The sequence below is a fragment of the Schistocerca serialis genome, chromosome 10 (assembly GCF_023864345.2).
Source record: "Schistocerca serialis cubense isolate TAMUIC-IGC-003099 chromosome 10, iqSchSeri2.2, whole genome shotgun sequence".
NCBI lineage: Eukaryota > Metazoa > Arthropoda > Insecta > Orthoptera > Acrididae > Schistocerca > Schistocerca serialis.
Window position 1 is genome coordinate 199,426,166 of NC_064647.1, and position 24,473 is coordinate 199,450,638.

Here is a 24,473-nt window from a genome sequence, read left to right on the forward strand (position 1 = left end):
GGGTACCTACTACAGTGGTGATGGTAGATTGAGCATCTTGCAACACCAGCATATCTCATACTGCTTGTTGCCTTATCGTCCTCACTATTGGGTGATTGGGCCGTCGAGTGCCTCTGCTCCCGCTCATGGCTGCAGGCACTCCTAGGTACCAAGGCCTACATGTCCCGTAAGGCCAGGATCAGCCGACTGCCTGAGTCCCGACAGCATCGTACATCCCAATGGGTAACCGCAGCTCACGGCCATCTTGGGGAGTGGGTGCACAATGTTACACTATGGCTTCACCTGCCACACAACAGCCAGCAACACTTGGGCCAAACAGCAGTTGTAGCAACCTTGGCTACGAGTAAAGGTGAACCAACGACACGAATCAGTGGAATTTCTGCGTGTAACGAACACGCGGCGTCAGCCGAGTCTGCCGAGAAGACACAGAACTGTAAATCTGAATGAATAAGTACTCACTTGCTAATCTTCCTTTATTAGCGCCAAAAGTCACGCTACAGGTTTCACAACACTATCCTGACAACGTAAAGGTGTCCCCTCCTGGCATAATTACAGCTTGGGCCAGAAGTTGATCCTTGTCGATATTAATATGGCATTAATTTTCTATAGTGATCAACGTACCAACAATAGCCTTCTGATGCCTCGAATGGAGTCCACATGGCTGAGCCATGACCACAACGTGGTTAGTCCCACGATCATTTCCTACTGGCCTTTCAATTTTTCCTGTTTTGTTATGGCCAGGACTGGATGTAGAAATCGGCATACAAGACGGAAATCTGTTTTGTCAAACCCGAATCACCTGTAGGTTGTCACAATTTAGAGGGGACTGTAAGGAAACTTATTTGTTACCTGTGAGGTGTAAGAACTGTAATTTAACTGGACGTAGAATGGCACCAGTAACTTTTACCACTTGTAGGCTTCTTGGTTAAAAAAAAATGGTTCAAATGGCTCTGAGCGCTATGGGACTTAACATCTGAAGTCATCAGTCACTTAGAATTACTTAAACCTGACTAACCTAAAGACATCACACACATCCATGCCCGAGGCAGGATTCGAACCTGCGACAGTAGTAGCAGCGCGGTTCCGGACAGAAGCGCCTAGAACAATGATTACACATAAAGATTAGTTAAGATTACTTGTCTAAGTTTTGCGTACGATTGTCTCTCTTGAGTTTTTCTATTACTTTTGAAAGAGGTAGTGTTTCGTTTCTTTTAGTCTTGTAAATATAAAAGTGGTAATAAATAGCACAAAGATGCCATAAACACGACGACCAGTGATGCAGTAACCAACCTGATGGAGCAGGCATCGAAACTGTCATTGTATAACAATGAGTTAAGTGAACAACTCGAAACTTTGCGATCTGTGAAACAGTCACAGTCGGATTCAGAAGAGCTTGAGGCAGTAGTGAGTGTACCCTCCTGCCCCGAATATCACCGAGCGAGGTGGCGTAGTCGTTAGCACAGTGAATTCGCATGTGGGAGGACGACGGTTTAAATCACACGATCCGAGCTTGTGCGGTGTCTCTAATGACCTCGATGTCGACGGGATGCTAAACGCAATCTTCCTTCCTTCCTTCTCCTATAGATCCTTCAGCAGCTAACCTAATAACACCCTTATGTACAACACATGACGTGACAGTATTCATAAATAGCCACAGACGATCTAAGCAACTGGTCACATGAAACGAGTCTGTGGACGGCCACTCAACGAGTAACGAGTGAAGCAGAGGGTTTACAATACAGACGCCGTGAACCGGATAGCGCTTGATTTTTTTTTTGGAGAGATGTTCAGTGGATTGGTGCAGAAATCTAACGAAACTGTTGAACCCTCTTCTAATTCGAAAACTGAACGTGCAGGCATATGAGTTGGCACAAAATCCAGAAGTTGGTCGACTCACGTCCAAAGAAGCGGAAAATAAAGCTCTAGACATCTTTCTACGGGGAACTCCCGGGGAATTTTTGTACAGAATCCTTATGGAAAGTTAAATGAGTTAGCTGCAGCGCTTCACATCGCCATGAACCCTGCAGGAAATCGACATTGCCACCAAAATATGCAGTGATCGACGAATCTTTGCTTCCGAAAAAGAATTTTATCAGTGTGGGAAGAACGATCATTTGAAAACGCAATAACGACAGCCATAGTGTTATAGTTGTGAACGCTTTGGCAACAAGCCAAAAGAATGCAGAAATAAGTAGGTTAAATGAAACAAACAGAAGAAGGTGTTAAAAGCAACTTGGAATTTTTTCATCTGTAGGGAAACGTTCCCGATAACCCACGATACTGCAAACATGTGTGCAGAGATGGGCTGCTGCTTCATAGGCTTAGTACAGAGAAGAGAACGTACATCTCTGGTAGACGCTGGTACACAAGTGTCGGCCGTTAGTCTGAACCTCTTGGGCAGGGGGAGTGTAAACGCTCCAAAGTACAGATCAAATGGGGTAGGAAACAAAGACGTGGAGCCGTTGGGGGCAACACAGCTCAGCTTCAAGGTAGCAGCTAAAGGGTTTTATGAGCACATGGAAGGGTTGCCAACTGTGGGTCGGGGATATTCCACTGTTCTCAGACTTGACTTCCAGGAAAGGGAACATGCTACTGTACAGTTGACTTAGCGGGAATACGCTTCCAATGGGTGCAAAAAGTGCAAATATTTCTATGTCGCAAGGTACACTGTTTGCTAAAGTGTCACCAGCTGAACTGCGGACACTTGCATTAAAGATGGTTTCGCACAACAAAGTACCAGTTGGTGCAGAGAAGCTGATCTGGATGACGGAGGATACTCACGTACCACAACAAGTATTATGTGTGTGGTGGAACCACCGCAGAACAGTTAAGCATTAGATGGAAGGCACTTTTGGGATGGACAATGTGAGTCACCCTAAGGGATTAATATTACCAGATTTAGAGATACTTGATTAGGATAATATCAATAGATCAGCAACGTCAAGGAAACTGTCAGTGTATCTGCAGTAAGTGCCTAGGTTTGTCGTCACTTGAAAGACTGTGAACTGCAAGGCATGGAAAAGTTGTTATTAAAACGCTCAGTCTTGTTTATATCAGATGGTAGTTTGCCAACAACACCTGTAACACAACTTTGCATTCCAACAGATGATAATACACCAACCTACAAGAAACGATATGGGATAGCAATGTACCTACAACTGTTGGCAGATGAATTTATAGATCAACAAGTAACTGTTGGCATTATGGAACATAGTGCTAGTCCCTGGTCAGCCAATATTGCCACTAAGTCAAAAACGTAATCTGATGCAACCGAGAAGTACAGATTCAGCTGTGACTACAGTTTCCCAAATGCATGCACTATAACAGTTGTGTATCCAGTCCTGAGCATCACTGAAACATTAGATAACTTGGGGCAATGCAAACATTTTCAACAACGGATCTAAAACAACATTCACTTCACCCTAGTTATCAATACAGCAGGACTTCATTTGGATTAAAAAGTGCTCCTGCTACATTCCAGCGCTTGTTACATGGAGTGCTTCATGGCTTAAAACCAAAGATATATATTGTGTATCTTGATGATATAATACTTTATTAAAAATGTAGAAGAGGATGTTAATGGTTGGATGACTCAGACTGAAGACTGAAGACTGCTTGTTTTATACTTGTTAAGGGAATGTCACTTTCCTCAAACTAAAGTTAAATACCTTGGACATATTTTCAGTCAAGATGGAGTAAGGACAGGTATTCATCACGCATCAACTGTGCATGATTTTGCAGCACACCAGACAACAAAACAATTGCAATCATTTGTTAGCTTCCACTGTAATTTTGTAAATGGATTTGCTGAAACTTCACAACTATTAACTCCGTTACTTCACTGTGCAGTTAAGTTTCTATGGATAGCAGACTGGCAGGAAACTTTTCAGAAATCGAAGGATAATCTTATATCAGATCCTGCATTAGTATTGCCTGATTTCGAGAAGGAATTCATACTTTCCTGTAATGCTAGTAACAGTGTGTGAGGGCTGTATTCTGAATCAGAATTGCACTGGAAAGGAACACACAGTGGCACATAAATTTAGGCAGGTGAACAAGACTGAACACAATGGCTCAACTATCAAAGAAGAGTGTTGGCAGTAATATAAGGGATTTCTTATTTCTGTTGACATCTGCATGGTCACAAATTTGCAGTGATAACAGATCGATCATACATCAGTGAAGTGGTTGTTAGGCCTAAGATAAGAGACCCTTCAGGTCAGTTCGAATAAGATGGGTACTCCCGCTGAATGAGACTGATTGTGATGTGGTTCACAGGCTCGGAGCAAAGCATACAAATGTAGACACACTAAGTAGAAAAGTACTGGATTACAGGCATTAGATAAGAGTCAAACAGGATGTAAAAAGTCATAGGCCGCTGGCAGTAAACGTCAAATGTTAAAATGCAGCCGCAGTTTGTAATGCCTGAGGGTGTCCTCTGCTGGTCCACAAAGTGCACTCCACACATCTTGATTCCTGCAGCTCTCAGAACTGAAGTATTCTGATGTAAGCGGTTTCCTGCTCTGACTGGATACCAGTGAGCACACGGCTACACCGCACACATTTTTATTGAGTAATGTGTCATGTATGCGTAAAGGCAATGGGGTCATTTATCGTACTTAAAAGCAATACCAGTATGCTAATAAAGAATGACGCTTGCTTACATATATCTCCCGACTCTTAACATTTCACAAATAGTTAATGGTAAACACTAGCTACCTTTATCACTGTATCGAAACGCGGAAGTCACAATATCACTTCATTTTACACATAGTGAGTTCGGACACTTTCAGCATGACCGGCTCCTTCGAAAGTTAGTCCACCACTTTCTTCTTCTTCTTCTTCCTCCTCTCTCTCTCTCTCTCTCTCTCTCTCTCCCTCTACAAGCACCTTTATCCCATGCGTTAGGTGGCAAACCGTCTCACTTCTTATTGGCTGTACAGAATTACGCCCAATCAGAGCTGTCTTTCAGGGCGCGGCTCGTGCCAAAATCTAGCAAGAACCAACCACTGCTCTCAGCTCATTGACGTCATTAAAATAAGCAACTCAAAACTCTCTTGTTAAAGAAATAAAATGAAATAAACTTTAAGCTGTACTTTACGTCTGGAATTTGACTATATAGTCGCGAACGTTCTGGCTGTCTCTTACATATTCAAACAGGCTTGGACATCCGTCATCCACTAGTAGGGGAACCACTGGTGGATTCGTTCCCATGATACAAAGCTGGAACACTTGCAAGTTCCTATTGGCGAATGTCCCACATACACTCACACAACTACTCTCTTTCACACTCACCTTAACACAAAATATAAATATCCACTTGACATTCTTAAAGTTATTACTACAGCAAAATTACGAAAGGTTTTCTAACATGAGAACTTTCCAAATTTGAACCTAAACACTGAAGATGTTATCATATCTTTTCGAATAGTCAAAGTTGGTGAACTATTAACATACACTCCTGGAAATGGAAGAAAGAACACATTGACACCGGTGTGTCAGACCCACCATACTTGCTCCGGATACTGTGAGAGGGCTGTACAAGCAATGATCACACGCACGGCACAGCGGACACACCAGGAACCGCGGTGTTGGCCGTCGAATGGCGCTAGCTGCGCAGCATTTGTGCACCGCCGCCGTCAGTGTCAGCCAGTTTGCCGTGGCATACGGAGCTCCATCGCAGTCTTTAACACTGGTACCATGCCGCGACAGCGTGGACGTGAACCGTATGTGCAGTTGACGGACTTTGAGCGAGGGCGTATAGTGGGCATGCGGGAGGCCGGGTGGACATACCGCCGGATTGCTCAACACGTGGGGCGTGAGGTCTCCACAGTACATCGATGTTGTCGCCAGTGGTCGGCGGAAGGTGCACGTGCCCGTCGACCTGGGACCGGACCGCAGCGATGCACGGATGCACGCCAAGACCGTAGGATCCTACGCAGTGCCGTAGGGGACCGCACCGCCACTTCCCAGCAAATTAGGGACACTGTTGCTCCTGGGGTATCGGCGAGGACCATTCGCAACCGTCTCCATGAAGCTGGGCTACGGTCCCGCACACCGTTAGGCCGTCTTCCGCTCACGCCCCAACATCGTGCAGCCCGCCTCCAGTGGTGTCGCGACAGGCGACAGGCGTGAATGGAGGGACGAATGGAGACGTGTCGTCTTCTGCGATGAGAGTCGCTTCTGCCTTGGTGCCAATGCTGGTCGTATGCGTGTTTGGCGCCGTGCAGGTGAGCGCCACAATCAGGACTGCATACGACCGAGGCATCATGGTGTGGGGAGCGATCTCCTACACTGGCCGTACACCACTGGTGATCGTCGAGGGGACACTGAATAGTGCACGGTACATCCAAACCGTCATCGAACCCATCGTTCTACCATTCCTAGACCGGCAAGGGAACTTGCTGTTCCAACAGGACAATGCACGTCCGCATGTATCCCGTGCCACCCAACGTGCTCTAGAAGGTGTAAGTCAACTACCCTGGCCAGCAAGATCTCCGGATCTGTCCCCCATTGAGCATGTTTGGGACTGGATGAAGCGTCGTCTCACGCGGTCTGCACGTCCAGCACGAACGTTGGTCCAACTGAGGCGCCAGGTGGAAATGGCATGGCAAGCCGTTCCACAGGACTACATCCAGCATCTCTACGATCGTCTCCATGGGAGAATAGCAGCCTGCATTGCTGCGAAAGGTGGATATACACTGTACTAGTGCCGACATTGTGGATGCTCTGTTGCCTGTGTCTATGTGCCTGTGGTTCTGTCACTGTGATCATGTGATGTATCTGACCCCAGGAATGTGTCAATAAAGTTTCCCCTTCCTGGGACAATGAATTCACGGTGTTCTTATTTCAATTTCCAGGAGTGTATATATATATATATATATATATATATATATATATATATATATATATATATATATATTGATTTAGTTTTTAAAGTGTTGGATAATCACGTTTTTTACTGACTTTTTTTTGTAACCCAAATTATAACAGTTATTGACTTCAGATTTTGACAGATTGTTCCTTTACACAATAAAAGGTTATGTACCTAATATGAAGTTCCTCAGGCTATTTCTAGATCAGTTATTAATTTTTATAATTCCAGAGAATGTAACTACTCTGTAAGCGTCTCTCCGCTACTTTTACACGCTGCAGTTACGCCATACGTTCATGACGCACGTCTGCAGGACACAGTTCGCCCATTGCAGATCGTATAAGATTCTCACATACTTATAGTGGAGCCCTAATACATTCATACAAGAAAGCTTTAATAGACAAATTGGCGATCGCGCCCTAGCTGCGACACCTCAGGTCCCAGGATAGCAAACACTCAGCTAATTTCGTGTTGATTGCAGATGAGCACTCTGATTTGATTTTATTTTTTTAAATTAATGATGTGGTGATAGATGCTTGTGATATGTTCATACAGACGATTCAATGTTAAAGTTAATATTAGAAATCCTGAAAGAAATAGGAATAGACTCTGAGATTATTATGTAGACACTAGGATTACTGTTAATTAATTAACATTTCGCATCTATATCTTAGCGATGTGAAGTACGATAACTAATTCTTAGTGTATTAATAGGCACAACCATCAGCGGCACAGACAGCTCTATGTGTCTCTCCGCTATGCAGTTGTGTTTCAACTAAACACGCACGGAATGATAACAGGAGTGGACAGACCTTAACTGTGGATCAAATGCGAGTCCGGTGTCGATCAATAACGAAGCATAATCATGCATCACGTATTCTTCTTACAGTGATGCACAAAAGATCGAGAACAAGTGAAAAAAAATCAGAACTTGAGTGAATCTTCTTACGCTCATACTACTAGTTAATGAGACCCATTGAGGAGACTGATATCGTAATTGCGTTTGCAACTTACATACAAAGAATACCAGTTTTTAACTAAAATTTGGCGAGTAGGTTTCTGGCAAGAACTGCGACAACAATATGTTGGGTAAACATCAACTAAAGGAACCAGCTCGTAAATTATGTGGTGCCAAAATGTTAATTACTGAAATCGAATGTGATATAAGGGCATTAATTATTTGTTCCGTAGCAAATGGTGCAATAGACACGTGATAGTTGAATTCATGTCAGTTTGAGAGCATGACCACTTACGACTCACGAGTGTTTTCAGTGTATCTGTGGTGCAATATACCAACGTCAGCCGGCCGGGATGGCCGAGCGGTTCTAGGCGCTACAGTCTGGAACCGCGCAACCGCTATGGTCGCAGGTTCGAATCCTGCGTCGGGCATGGATATGTGTGATGTCCTTAGGTTAGTTAGGTTTACGTAGTTCTAAGTTCTAGGGGACGGATGACCTCAGAAGTTAAGTCCCATAGTGCTCAGAGCCATTTGAACCATATCAACGTCAAAGAATCTTAGAACATATTTTGAGCTCAAACATAATGAGGTATCTTTAACAGAATGTTCTCCTCAATGCCGGCCAGCATGGATTTCGAAAACGTCGATCATGTGAAAGCCAACTCGCACTTTTCTCACATGACATACTGAAAACTTTGGATCAAGGCAGCCACGTAGATGCAGTGTTTCTTGATTTTCGAAAAGCATTTGATTCAGCACGGCACCTACGCTTATTGCCGAAAGTAGGATCATATGGGGTATCAAGTGAAATTTGTCACTGGATTGAGGACCTTTTGGTAGGGAGGACGCAGTACGTTATCTTGGGTGGAGAGTCAGCGTCATATGTAGAAGTAACTTCGGGCGTGCTCCAGGCAAGTGTGTTGAGACCCTTGCTGTTCATGTTGTACATTAATGACCTTGCAGACAATATTAAAAGTAAAATCAGGGTTTTTGCAGATGATGCAGTTATCTGTAACCAAGTACTTTCTGACAGAAGCTGCACATTCAGTATATTGATAAGATTTCAAAGTGGTGCAAAGATTGGTAATTTGCTTTAAATGTTCATAAATGTAAAATTGCACACTTCACAAAACGAAAAAACGTAGTATCCTATGACTATAATATCAATGGGTCACTGTTGGAATCGACCAACTCATCCAAATACCTGGTGTAACACTTTATAGGGATATGAAATTGAATTCGTAGATGAAGCAGGTGGTAGACTTCGGTTTATTGGCAGAATACTGGAAAAATACTATCAGTATACAAAAGAGATTGCTTACAAATCACTCATTAGAGATATCCTAGGGTATTGCTGAAGTGTGTGGGACCCGTACGAGATAGGTCAAACAGGGGATATTGAGCGTATACAGTAAAGGACAACACGAATGGTCACAGGTTTGTTTACTCCGTGGGAGAGTGTCAGAGAGCTACTGAAGGAACTGAACTGACAGACCCTTGAAGATATACGTAAACTATCCCAAGAACCGCTGCTTCCCGAGCGGGAGGGCGTGCCGGTCCCTGGTACGAATCCGGCCGGCGGATTAGTGTCGAGGTCCGGTGTGCCGGCCAGTCTGTGGATGGTTTTTAGGCAGTTTTCCATCTACCTCGGCGAATGTGGGCTGGTTCCCCTTATTCCACCTCAGTTACATTGTGTTGGCGAATGCTGCGCAAACACCATTTCCACGTACGCGTACACCATCATTACTCCACCACGCAAACATCTGGGGTTACACTCGTCTGGTATGAGACGATCTCGGGGGTCCACTGGGGGCTGAACCGCAGATTAACCCTGGGTTCGGTGTGGGGCGGCAATAGGGTGGGTGGACTGCTGTGGCCTATTGTGTGGTTGTGAGCCACTGAGGGCTACGGGAGACGAAGCCTCTCCGTCATTTCTCGGTGTCCGGTCCAGTACATACGTACATACATCTCGAAAAAGTCTACTGGCAAAGTTTCAAGAACCAGCTTTAAACGATGACTCTAGGAATGTACTACAACTCCCTATGTATCACTCAAATAGGGATCGTGAGGATAGGATTAGAATAATTACTGCACACCACAGAGGCATTCAAACAATCATTCTTCCCGCGTTCCATACGTGAATGGAAGAAACCCTAATAACTGTTACAATGGGACTTGCCCTCTGCCATGCATCTCCCGGTTGTTTGAAGAGTATAGACGTAGATGTGGATTACTTTTACTTTTTCGTGTCCGGAAACTACAATTTGTTTGCCCAGTATTGGGCAATATCCAATGCTTCTTCTTTAGCCAGCCATAGATCGTCGAGGGTGCATCTGTGGGGGCAGGCAGGGCATTGTAGGAGATGTTCCATGTCCTGTGGCGTGCCGCAGTCGCCTTTGTCGTCATTTTCGTCCAACAAACCCCATTTGATCAGATTAGGTTTCACAGGAGCCACCCCAGTTCTGATGCGGTTAAGCATTCTCCAGGTTTTCCAATCACCAGAAACGCCGCTTGGTGGGTCCGTAGATGTAGATGAATTGTTGGGCGTCTCGTTGTTGTACGTACGTGTAGCTTCGTGAACGGCAGATGGTTTTTATGTGTCTGTAAATGGTTTCATTATTTAATTATTAATTTTAAGCCTCCACAGTTACAATGTCGGGCCGTCCTTTGCGCCCAAAGGTAAATTTCGCACCATAAACTGTTCAGTCAGCGTTCTCACCCTGTCCCCGACGAACAGTCTTACAGTTTACTCTGCACTTCCGTTTCTCACGACGAATATAGGGAATACTGAAAGACCAAATTTATTGAAATCACAGCTGCAGATATTGGATACAATTTGTTAAAGTGTAACATGCGACATAATACAAAAAATACGAGACCTGTTCAGAAAGTAAGCTCCGATTGATTGCCAAATTGAAACCACAGTGAACATCAGAAATGTTTTACTTCTAACAATTAGCTACACCTTTCAGCTACTTCTCTACGTAGTCGCCGTTCTGACTTAGACTTTTGTCATAGCGTTGTACCAACTTTTCAATAGCCTCATCATAGAAGGCAGCCACCAGTGCTTTCCGTCAATTCTCCACGCTGGCCTACACCTCGTTGTCTGTGTCAAAATGTTGTCTTCAAAGACAGCGGTTCATGTGACCAGAGATGAAACTCAGGGGGAGACAATTGCGGACTGTATTGTGGGTAATCTAACATTTCCATTTGAAAACGATGCAGGAGCATCTTCATTGCCCCTGCAGAATGCGGCTGAGAATTGTCGTGAAGACGAAACAGCACGACAGTTATGTAATGTTAGCTGCATAGCTTCAGGCGAAATTTCTCACCAGGCCCTCGTACTTGGCGTCAGACACTATTTTCTAGACATCTTTACGCACTCACTGCGAGCTCAGAAATGAGAAGAGCGACATGATGCTAACTGGGGTTATACTAGAGACACTACCCAACACATCTGTGCAAAGCTTTATCGGATTTTCATAGTCGTTTCCATTTCGCGACCGATCGGAGCTTACTTTCTGAACGCCCCTCGTAGTTCAAATGGCTCTGAGCACTATGCGACTTAACTTCTGAGGTCATCAGTCGCCTAGAACTTAGAACTACTTAAATCTAACTAACCTAAGGACATCACACACATCCATCCCCGAGGCAGGATTCGAACGTGCGACCGTAGCGGTCGCTCGGCTCCAGACTGTAGCGCCTAGAACCGCGCGGCCATTCCGGCCGGCGACATAATGCAGCATCAGAAGTTAGTCGTTCCCCCACAAGGCTGTATCACTTTGTGGACACCTCGCCGGCTGCCGCTCCAACTCACCCGATGGTGCACCCCGAGGAGGTGAGAACCGCCTTCCTGGTGATGAGCGAGCCGCCCCACATCTCGACATCGTCGGAGACGATGAGGGCCTGGTACGGGAACTGGCCCACCCCAGCCGGCTGTCCGCCCGTGATTCGAACACTCCCCTCTCTGGGTGGGCTCCACATGTCTGCAACAAGGCGCAGCTCTGCTGAATTCTCCGATGTTTCGATCAGTCTGAGAACTGTCAGTTTATAGCTGATCTATTCCTTCAGACAGAAGTCGCTACGTCCACCATCGCCAACATTCATACACTCCTGGAAATGGAAAAAAGAACACATGGACACCGGTGTGTCAGACCCACCATACTTGCTCCGGATACTGCGAGAGGGCTGTACAAGCAATGATCACACGCACGGCACAGCAGACACACCAGGAACCACGGTGTTGGCCGTCGAATGGCGCTAGCTGCGCAGCATTTGTGCACCGCCGCCGTCAGTGTCAGCCAGTTTGCCGTGGCATACGGAGCTCCATCGCAGTCTTTAACACTGGTAGCATGCCACGACAGCGTGGACGTGAACCGTATGTGCAGTTGACGGACTTTGAGCGAGGGCTTATAGTGGGCATGCGGGAGGCCGGGTGGACGTACCGCCGAATTGCTCAACACGTGGGGCATGAGGTCTCCACAGTACATCGATGTTGTCGCCAGTGGTCGGCGGAAGGTGCACGTGCCCCTCGACCTGGGACCGGACCGCAGCGACGCACGGATGCACGCCAAGACCGTAGGATCCTACGCAGTGCCGTAGGGGACCGCACCGCCACTTCCCAGCAAATTAGGGACACTGTTGCTCCTGGGGTATCGGCGAGGACCATTCGCAACCGTCTCCATGAAGCTGGGCTACGGTCCCGCACACCGTTAGGCCGTCTTCCGCTCACGCCCCAACATCGTGCAACCCGCCTCCAGTGGTGTCGCGAGAGGCGTGAATGGAGGGACGAATGGAGATGTGTCATCTTCAGCGATGAGAGTCGCTTCTGCCTTGGTGCCAATGATGGTCGTATGCGTGTTTGTCGCCGTGCAGGTGAGCGCCACAATCAGGACTGCATACGACCGAGGCACACAGGGCCAACACCCGGCATCATGGTGTGGGGAGCGATCTCCTACACTGGCCGTACACCACTGGTGATCGTCGAGGGGACACTGAATAGTGCACGGTACATTCAAACCGTCACGAACCCATCGTTCTACCATTCCTAGACCGGCAAGGGAACTTTCTGTTCCAACAGGACAATGCACGTCCGCATGTATCTCGTGCCACCCAACGTGCTCTAGAAGGTGTAAGTCAACTACCCTGGCCAGCAAGATCTCCGGATCTGTCCCCCATTGAGCATGTTTGGGACTGGATGAAGCGTCGTCTCACGCGGTCTGCACGTCCAGCACGAACGCTGGTCCAACTGAGGCGCCAGGTGGAAATGGCATGGCAAGCCGTTCCACAGGACTACATCCAGCATCTCTACGATCGTCTCCATGGGAGAATAGCAGCCTGCATTGCTGCGAAAGGTGGATATACACTGTACTAGTGCCGGCATTGTGGATGCTCTGTTGCCTGTGTCTATGTGCCTGTGGTTCTGTCAGTGTGATCATGTGATGTATCTGACCCCAGGAATGTGTCAATAAAGTTTCCCCTTCCTGGGACAATGAATTCACGGTGTTCTTATTTCAATTTCCAGGAGTGTATGTACACTACTGGCCATTAAAATTCGTACACCACGAATATGTCGTGCAACAGACGCGAAATTTAACCGACGGGAAGACGATGCTGTGATATGCAAATGATTAGCTTTTCAGGGCATTCTCACAAGGTTGGCGCCCGTGGCGACACCTGCAACGTGCTGACATGAAAAAAGTTTCCAACCGATTTCTCATATACAGGCCGGCCGGAGTGGCCGAGCGGTTCTAGGCGCTACAGTCTGGAGCCGCACGAATACTTGTCAACAAATAATGGTGATGCAGCGGGATGGCTGAGGATGCATTTCGAAACTCATGGAGACTATTGCCTGTGATGCAGCTGTTCCTATTTTTTGAAATGGCTGGTGAATCTACAGTGCAGGAGACGATTTAGTCTTATTTCATGATCCCAGACTAAACGAACCAGAGATGCTCGCCTTGGTGTATGGAGCTCGACTGAGCCAGTTCCCAGAGAATGCTTGAAATGGGTTTTGTTCCACTGGGAACCAATAGGAGCGCAGCATTCACGCCTCCCCCATCTGAAAATTAGGGGAAACCATCAGATAAACAATAATGTTACATCTGGTCACATGATTGTGACGTTGGGGAAATATAAGATGAATGCAGTCGCAGAACAGCAATTGAGATTGTCATCCACCTTCACCTAGCAAAAGAACTGCAGTGGTTTAATTCCGTGTCTTTGATCAACTCCATGTCTTTGTCTGTATATGCTTATTGTTTGTTCTTCTTTGTTCAGCGACCTCTGGCATGTCCAGACTGGCAGCAACCTGGCACTGGTCAGGACCTACAGTGACCACGAACATATCCTGGACAGCAGCAGCCACTACTGGCTAGTCAGGACTCCAGTGATCTCTGGCCCGTCGGGTCCAGCAGTGGCAACACCGTGGGATTCTGCAGTACACCTGCATGCTAAAGCAGGACAGTTGGCTGCTATTATCAATCCCAGTTGTGAATTTGCATAATGAAGACACCTAGTCAGTCCCTGACTCTCAGACGAATTCTGCTGGGAGACCTATACCAAAGGGTAAAGGTCAGTACTGGTCTCCAACATACACACCATCCCAGAATATTCAGGTGTTATTGTAAGGACAGAGTGCTGATGTGGTGGATGATAAGATGCCAGTACCTCCCAGCACTCTACTGCTTTCCACTTCGACTTATAATTTAACAGCCAGTTGTTCAAAGTCCTTAAATATTGGTATAAAATCATCAGTGGGCAGTGAGTGGTGTGTTGTGTTTGAGACTGAAAATGCATCAAAAGGTGTTAAAGTGTATTTTATGAAGTTGGAATGGGATGAACTATGTTGTGCGGAACACTACATCAATCAACAGATGACCTCTGAGTATTGCCCATCTCGCACACCCCTAGAAATTTACTGTGCTAGCCTGACACTATCTACAACATCATTGTATAAGGGTGCAGCACTCATGGTGAGGTCTGCAGATTGATCCATTTATCTGCAACACTCCTCCATTACAAAATTCTTCAGCCTTTGGATGGTGCTATCCCTTGTGTTGAAAATATTGAACAGATGACTGCCTTTTGTACAAACTCTGTCTAAAAACATTGTGAACTATCTTTGTATGTGAAGTGTGCATGCAGACTATCTATAGCACTGCATCAATACGATGACAAAAGAAGAAGCTAATGGAATAGCCATCAGTTTAATTTGCTAAATTCTGTGCAGCTGTGAAGATAAAGGAAGAGCCAACTGATTTTTTTTTTTATGTAGTACACCCAGTGTATGATTGTTGAATAGAAATATGTACATTACTGCAAACCGTGTCTTATTTTGTTCATAACTCTCATAATAATGTTGCTGTTAACAGTATTTTCACAGCCAAGCTGGGTAGCCATGCTGTCTAGGGCGCCTTGCCACAGTCCCTTGGGAAGGGGTATGTGTGTTGTCCTTTAGTTAGTTTCAGTTTCAGTTAGATTAAGTAGAATGTAAGCCTAGGGACCGATGACCTCGGCAGTTTGGTCCCATAGAACTTACCACACATTTCCATTTACAGTATTTTCACAGCAATGTCTAGAACACCACAGCAGCACCAATCTGTCTGAATCACCTCATCACCGCAGTCAGCGTCTTCAGTCATTGTTAAATTAAATAACACATCCAATTTCATGTATATATACCCTCTGAGCACTGCAACTCAGCTGGTAGCATATATTTTCTGTAAAAGCTCACTGAATGCCAAAACCTTACGTAACTGATATCACAGCTGGGTCGTGAAGCACCCTCGACGCAAAGACTTTGTAAGATACTGGTCCTGTGACAGTGTGGAAGAAGACCAGGTGAAGAAGAAGAAGAATGGGATACTCCTACTCAACAATATACAGGTGATGATAGCAGGTTCCTCCAGCTATGGCAAGACAAATGTTCTCATGCCACTGCTAACAACCCAGATAGAGTACATTTTGAGCATGCATGTGTATTTTCAAAAACTCTGTTTCAGCCCAAGTACCAGCTGCAAAAAGATACTGCAAGGTGTCAGTGGTGTATCATACATGAAAGTCAAAGCAGTGAAATCCCTCAGCCAGAAATAGTAAAACCAAACACTACATCCATACTTGATGATGTCACTGTAGAAAACCAGGATCAAATTCTACGATATTCATCATATAGGTGGTGATGTATTTTATTTGAGTCAAACGTACTCCAGAATCCAAAAATAGTTGGTAAGGGATACTGCAAAGCTTACTATAGCCTTCAAACAATTTGAATACAAAGTATATTTACCATGCTTAAGTAGGAACTGACATGTCTTTCGATTAATTTGTAAAGGTAAGTGCAAATTGCTGGAATCACACACAGTATGGGTTTGTTGTTATTGATAAAACAAGAAAACTGAATGATGATAGGTATAGATGCCACTACCAGTTTTTTCATATATATAGTTATGAAACAGGTGGGTATGTTAGTTTATAGGATCGCAGTTATCCTGGACATTCCACCAGAGAGGATGGGTATACATAGGTGAAGAATTCGTTTATACACAGATGGAAAATTTCAGTCTCACGCACATAAAGGTAAGGCTCTAGAGATGTATTTCTAGAACTTTCTGAGGCTGGTCAACGAATTAGGTGCTAGGGTTACTCCACTTGAAAAGACGCAAATGATTTAACTTAAAAGGTTGATAGAACTGGACAGGATGTATATAAGGTGCACCCTGTGAAGGAGTCTGCTTAGTATATAACAAGATGTCAATTAAGCATAAGATCATCGTGTCAGGAAGGCTGATCGAGAGAAGTTACAACTGATAAGGTTAGGACATTTGGATCAAGAGCAGACACTCTGAGAAACCTTTAACCACTTACTGAATCTCTCAATGAACTTTCAGCGATATTACACAATGAAAATAGCATTGCTAATTTCATTAACCATCACAGCGATGCTAGGAGAGACAGAACATTTCGTGTTAGTGGTGAAAAACCATAAGTGTTGAGCAAGCAGCCTATAAGTTTAAAAGTATAAACAATATTGGTAGGTTAAGTAATTTCAAAGAACAATTGGTTTAATGAACCTCTTTTTCCTAAATGATACAAAAACTGTAAATTAGTCACCCAAAAACGGTGAAATACTGCAGTTGACTGGTGTACATAGGAAAGCAGTGTGAAATACAGAACTATTATAAAACCTGTATCAGATGCTTTATACAGCATTGATGATTGTATTGACATCCAGCATAAAAAAGTCAGCAATCGACCCCCTAAATATATGGCCAGTAGTCATATTATTATTGTTATTTTAATAGCAGTAGTACTAGTGGTAGTGGCTGCTATCATACATAACCATTGGCAGCCTGAAGTATTGCAGTTGCTGCCAGCTCACAAGTAAGAAGTCCCACAATAAAATGATTTGTAAATAGTAAGTATAGTTCACACATTTTGATGTCGTGCATTTTAAACGGAAGTGCAGCGTCTGCGTGAAACAAATGTTGCTTGGGAGAGGAATGATGTGCAGGAAAGACGTTTTGTAACAAGTGTCTATCCTCATTCCTGTGGAGAGTTCTTAGTTGTGATGCATTGAGAATTACATAATCAATCTATAAAAAGGAAGGTAGTTAGAAATAAGCAGTGCCAATTGTCTCGTTAAAGAATTAGTTTGTGGTTTAATAAAACATTTAGAAAAACTAAATACCATTTATCTTCCGTCATTTTAAAACCAAAAATGTAAAAAAAAATTCTTTTCATTGTAAAGTTTAGTAGGGTACTAATGTTCATGATGGTGGAGAGGAGGTAACGGGTAAGGGGGAGATACAAGCTAAAATCTTATTTCACTCGAGGGATAACGTTCTCAGAAAGGTGAGGAACTACTGTTACAGCAGGTGGTGGTATTCTCAACAACCACTGTTACAGCAGGTGGTGGTATTCTCAACAACCACTGTTACAGCAGGTGGTGGTATTCTCAACAACCACTGATACAGCAGGTGGTGGTATTCTCAACAACCACTGATACAGCAGGTGGTGGTATTCTCAACAACCACTGTTACAGCAGGTGGTGGTATTCTCAACAACCACTGATACAGCAGGTGGTGGTATTCTCAACAACCACTGTTACAGCAGGTGGTGGTATTCTCAACAACCACTGATACAGCAGGTGGTGGTATTCTCAACAACCACTGTTACAGCAGGTGGTGGTATTCTCAACAACCACTGTTACAGCAGGTGGTGGTATTCTCAACAACCACTGATACAGCAGGTGGTGGTATTCTCAACAAACTGCCAATTCAATTGCACATTCTGAGGTGCAGACCTAGTGCAGAGTTTCAAATACTTGTGGCTTGTGTTGAGAAGACGATTAGCCTACTCGATGAGGCATGTTTGGTACACGACATTGCGTATGCAGATATGAAGGTCTCTCAGGAAGTCACTCTGCAGATTGAACTGCAACTGGTAAGGCCAAGGTAATATGCGCGAGAAAGGGTACTGATATAGTGCAGCGCATTGTAGCATTTGTAGTTGATAAAACCGTGGATGTTATAATTATGTCGGGCTTGGGTGTGAATTTCAAACATGTTATGAGCGCCACACTTATTGCGCTGAAGAAGAAGAAGAACAAGAAGACAACGATAAGAAGAAGAAGACAGGGCAGGTTTGTTTCAAAATTGTATCCTGACAGCGATGTATTAAGCTAAAATCGCCATGAAGGTAGAGGACCTGTTAAAGCACCCAGGGTTCTACTGACACCCAAGATATCATGCGGAATTATCCCCTTTCTCGTTACTGCCCTTGCAGGTCTCTTGGCGATGAGTTCACTGGCTGGTGGTGCTACAGCTACTGAGTGAACACTCAAGAACACACAAAACTCCCAGAAGCAGCTAGAGGATGCAAGGTAACGTAACTGCATGATGGAAGCAGCTGCCATCGGAAAAGGACTATAACTGAAACCATACAAGAAAGGAGTAGCTCTCTGCATAAATAAAAAAAAGGGGATTTAGCTATCGAACTGGATACAGATCTGCTCAAGTTTGTTATGAAAAAATTCAGCATTCCAAATTTCCGTGGTGTCTTTATGTGGGACACATTACTATGTGGAAATCCAGAGAAAGTGGAATTTTGAATTTAGATGTCGCTGTAGGACCAGGAACCCGCTGGGCGGCGTATGGTAAGCAAATTAGAAATGAAATCTACTATTTCATCTCATTTCGAGACCTGCAGCCACAAGACAGAAGACGTGTGTTTCACAATTTTCATCGCTACCAAGACTTTCATACTCACTTGTGTGGGCATCTGTGCATCATGTTCTCCTTAAGCATATTGGAAATGCATTATGCATCAAATTGTCAGTCGAGATTGACATGCAGTGTTGTATACTCTGACTTTAAAAGAACAATCGTTAGTATTACACGTGAATTACTTCCCACCAATTGATTTCAGCAGTGGAGAGTAAGAGTATTGCGCTGATAGGGCTGGAGCCCTAAAACAGCATTCCGAATATCACAGAGGCTAACAATAAACTTCATCTGGAAAATAATGGTGGAAAAGAAATTGTGGAAACAGAACCTGGTGCATACAATACTGACGATTTAAACAATGTTTTAAGACATTCTAGAAAAGGGGTTGTGCTACACATAAATATCAATACATTTAAATCTGAAATAAAGGCAACGAATGCAACAACTGATTTTAACCAGAAGGGTTCAATAGGACGACTACTGGGTTTCACAAAAAGACAGGTTTTGAAGAAGGACCCTACTAAATTTTACAGATCTGACCAGTCAATGGATATATTTCCTGTCAGTACAAACCATGTCGAGTGCAACATTGCAAAAATGTGGCTTTTGAATATTTAGTATTGTCTATCACGGTAAGTATGATTTTCTCTGAATACAGTCGGAAGGAAAGGTCAAGTATTGTGATATTTTCTTTCGGTTTTAACAGTATGTAGCACATGAGGACATGGGCGAGAATTTCGAGATAAGTATGATTTTTCTATACACGTGACAGAGGAAGAGGGCAATTTTTGTAATGTTTAATTTCGTTTTTAATGCTTCCTGTTGCATTAGAGCATGGCAAGAGTTTTAAGAGATTTTTCTACACGTGTTTTTATACCTGTGGAGACGAAGTTCCTATATCTGTAGCACGCAATGTGCTATTAGAACAGGTGTTTTACTCATCGAAGTTTGTGTAGCTCGAAGTTTTCCATTACAAGCAGTGAGTTACAGAGCATTAATCGATGTGTAGCCAAAATTATGGTTTTTCTTCAGTTACCGATATTTGAATATTTTTCTATGTGTGAATGATGACAATTATTTCATGAGAGCATTTTTATATCATCCTGCCAATTTTAAGTATCTTTGTTTATTTGAATTTTAAGTAGTAAAGCTGTAAGGTAACTGTCAGTTTGGTTTCTCCTCTAAAATGTAGGAAATTTTTCCAGCAAGATAATACACATATTAATAAATGAATACAATTCCAAAGAAAGTGCCTTACATACTCCCCCAGCAGCTGAGCAGAAACTGAATCATTGTCCAACCAGTTTTCAAGTGGAGGAAGGGAGGGGAATTTTAAGTTCAGTACTTCTGTGATTGGAACTGAAGTCCTCTTAAAATTCTGCGATTCCCAGTACAGACTCAGACCACTGTTTCTGCGACCTATATTTCATTCAGTCTACAGCCTGCTTCCATACTGTACTGCAGTCAATCTGTGTTTCTTGAAACTGTGAAATGCCATGATTGCTACAAACAACAAGTGTCTTTGAATTAATGAAAAATGAAGGTGTGGAAAGTGAAATTTAGAAAAATGGTGTTGCAGGTCTGTTCGCTAATTTACCATCTGCATTACTGATGATTTTAAAAACTAAAGATCATTTCAACGGAACTGTTTCAGCCATATGAAGAAAATGAGATGAATTACCCCACTTGAGGAGTGCTTGTCCAAGTGAACAAAGTACTGTAGAAAACGAAATGTTCCTGTGGCTAGTTTCATGTTCAAGGAAAAAGCAAAGTGTTTTACTCAGTGTCTCAGGATTGAAGGATTTTCAGCAAGTGAGGAATGTTTATTAATCTTTAAAAAACGTCCCACAATCACGTGGTGACGTGGACAGTTCATCCTGTGAAAGTATTGAGTGGACTGGTGAAGTAAACCAACTTTTAAATGACTACGAGCCACACAACACATTAAACGCGGACGAAACTGGGATTTTTTAAATAAATGTCTTCCTGTTTGAACCCTAGGGTTCAAAGACGAAAAGCATCATGGTGGAAAACTGAACAAGAACAGAATAACTGTCCTAACCTGTTACATGGACAGATCTTACAAGCTGGAACCAGTTATGGTTGGGATAATTTTAAAAATGTGCCTCTAGAGGGAAAAATCTTCGAAGAAGTGCTCGGCACCCAGCAGGAAGGTAACTGGCAATAGAGGTGTATCAGGTGGTTGCCTACCCCACAGGCACCTAGCGCTACTTTGAAGGTTTTCTCTACGAAGGTATTTTTTTTTTTTTTAATTCTCAGTAAATGCTGAGGCGCGTATCATCGAGGTTATTTCCGAACTGGAGAGCTTTGGAGAGATCCTTTGCCGTTTTATTCATTTGCCAATGTCACGCCCTGTACCGCCCCAAAACATTTTAATATTAGATTATAAGTGAATGCTAACCGCTCAGGCGAGATACAATTTTCTCTCATGCGTGTTATTATTATTATTATATAAAATTCTGTAAATCATTTTCGAGTGCAGAGAATAAAAAGATGCACTCGAAACAAGAACGTTTTCACAGCCGCCAGACGTTGCAGCGGAGCACGTAGTTTTAAGATTTCTATTTTCAGTTCAATAGCCGAGATCCAGATCCCCGACCCAGACTACAATGCAAACTCTAAAAGTGGTAAGAAATAATTCTCTCGCGTGTGCCTCGGCTAATTAGGATTTTAATCAAGCCTGAGATCTTTAATTATTTAATAATTATTAAAGATCTCATGCTTGATTAAAAATCCTAATTAGCCGAGGCAATAATCTGAAAAAGTTTAGCCGGCCGCGGTGGTCTCGCGGTTCTAGGCGCGCAGTCCGGAACCGTGCGAATGCTACGGTCGCAGGTTCGAATCCTGCCTCGGGCATGGATGTGTGTGATGTCCTTAGGTTAGTTAGGTTTAAGTAGTTCTAAGTTCTAGGGGACTGATGACCACAGCAGTTGAGTCCCATAGTGCTCAGAGCCATTTGAACCAATTTGAAAAAGTTTATTTCATTTTTCAACGAATACGTCCATGTTCTAAGATCAGTGTCAGTAACGTGACAAACAATTTTGCTAAAGATTAACTTTGACTAAACGGACAATTTCCACAAAAGCAATATAATGTAACTCAGAATCGAAACCAAATTATCAATTATTTTGAGCAAAGCCCACCACGTTACGACAACAATACTCCATCATTATCAATCCATAATTTGTGTAAAAAAATAATAAATCACGTTGTCACGCGAGAACCCCTACGTGATCAGGCCACAGGATGGAGTGAACCTGGAGCACTGAAAAAGCATAAGAACCTTTTGCAGCTTCAGATCACATTCAAATTTCGTCTAATGGTTTTGGACGGTCCCAAGCGGTTCCACCCTTTCGACCAGAGCAAAAATTACGGCCATATTGCACTCCAAAGGGGTGATATGACGTTCAATGGCGTTTGCAGACCACGATGTCCTTAGAGAAGAATTGAAGCGCCAGGGAGATGACAGCAGTATAAAAGAGTATCAAGAACGTCTTCCTGCTGCTGTCTTTTTTCGACGGCCAACCGCTGAGGTCTTTTCGTGTCGATTCTGACCGACGATGTGTCTGAAATGTCGTCCTCGGCCGCTCGTAACAAATCTGAGTGATTTCAGACCTGGGTGTTGCAGTTCTGACCTCCATCGCAGAGGTGTCAAAATATGGCGGTGAAGTGTGTGTAAGACGGAGTGCTACGACTTTCCCATCGTGTGACGGGTGCACAGCGATGTTGGACAGAATTGTGGTGAAAATTCTTGCCCATCATTAACCCACTTTACACATGACACTAACTTCCGAGCTGTGGCATTTTTTCTGACACGTGTCGACACCTTCTTGTTGAAGTGTCATCGATCCTGAGGTTGACATCGTAGGGCGCCACGCTATTGCACCCTTACAAGTAAAGTTATAGAAACCCTTGGGCTAAATTTCAAACTCTTGTGTCACAGTGGGTGTCAATTAAGGGGTTCGAAAAAAAGTGATCCTTTACTTTTGTTGCGCAGTGTACTTTTAAACTCTCGTTTGTTTGAGCTTTTTCCTCCGTTCTTCTCCATTACTTGAACTCGTATTACGTTGAACTCCCGGAAATTCGAACTTTCTCCCTGGTTCCCTCAAATTCAAATTATCGAAAGTCGACTGTATATCATTGAGCCGTGTATCGACTCGTGCTACACCTTGTGTTTAGATTGCACTGGTTTTCCTTTTCTTCCCCTGACATGTTTGTTTGATATGTTGTCTGTCATTAAGTGGCTGCTTGGTTGTCTTTTCCCTCTGCTATCGATATCTGAGTTTTTTGCTTCCGGGAAACTGCTATAGAGGAAGTGAGATCTTTGACTGGTGGTAACATCGTGTGGTGGGGCGGAAGTAGGGGCGTTGCGCGCAGAGTGAGTGTGGTGGACACGGGAGGGCAGTGTGGCTCTCCAGCGAGAAGCAGGCGTGGTCGGCTGTACCGAGTCGCCACGTGATGTATGTCGGTTGTGTGTAACGAGCGGGTCGAGTTGACAGAAGAGCTCACCGCGTGTTGGTTGTATACAGAATCGCCCCACGAGTAGTTGATGTTCATTTCACCCTGGGTGGGACGTTAACAAGCTTCTTTAAGTCCTCCGTTTCAACACTGGAGTTTAAAAAGGAGACACCTAACGTGATGGAGCGGTCACTACCCGTCAACGGACATGAACTCCGGTGACAGAGCGTGTTGTCGCGTGACCGTGGCGTGTCGGGTACGCTGGCGACGCGTGCGCGGTCGGATGTGTGGATCCTTGCCATCGGAGGTCGTGTACTGCCTGTTCGAGCATAATTGCAAGTTAAGTTAGTGGAAGGTTTAATCATTAAGTAATAATTTTGTGTAACCAGCGTCTCTTCTGCCTTGTGGCCTCCGGCAATCGGGTTTCCTGTCCCCGGCACCGGTGTAATTGAAGACAGTGATCTTTCCTCCTCCTCTCGTTACTGTCCGATGGGAGGTGCAGTTTTGGCAGTTTAATTGTTTCGCTATTCTGTCGTGGGTTATGAGTAAATTCACGCTTCTTGTTGGTTCATCATGAGGTCGTTCATTCAGGACTGTGTGGTGTAATGTTTCCTTGCACGAGGTTAGCTCTAATTCTGTCAGCAAGTTAAGCTATCTTATAACAAGTTTTCACTGGCTAAAAGTCAGTGCAGTGACCAGCCTAAGAGTGGCAGTTGTGTTTACGGGCGTATTTAAATTGGTCAGTATTCTGTCTAGCCTGAGCGTCCCTGAGTGGGTGATTTGTGGCCGCCTTACACGGGTCCGTCATATCTGTTACGTTCTAATGATATTCCAGGATATTTTTGTTTAAAATTTTTTTAAATTCCTTCAAGTTTGTAAATTCCTTTTATTGCCATTAATCGGGTGTTTGCTGAGACCTGTTTAATTTTTTATAATG

At 44.0% G+C, this 24,473-nt stretch overlaps 1 protein-coding gene across 1 annotated transcript in view; it reads right to left on the reverse strand.

Annotated features, from left to right (window-relative positions):
• LOC126424684 (venom protease-like) overlaps nt 1-11,816 on the reverse strand; it is a 57,420-nt gene extending 45,604 nt beyond the window's left edge. Inside the window, exon 1 of the mRNA XM_050087411.1 lies at nt 11,650-11,816. Coding sequence (XP_049943368.1) covers nt 11,650-11,816 — 167 coding nt within the window. The remainder of the gene's footprint in view (nt 1-11,649) is intronic.
• Nucleotides 11,817-24,473: the final 12,657 nt, after the last annotated feature.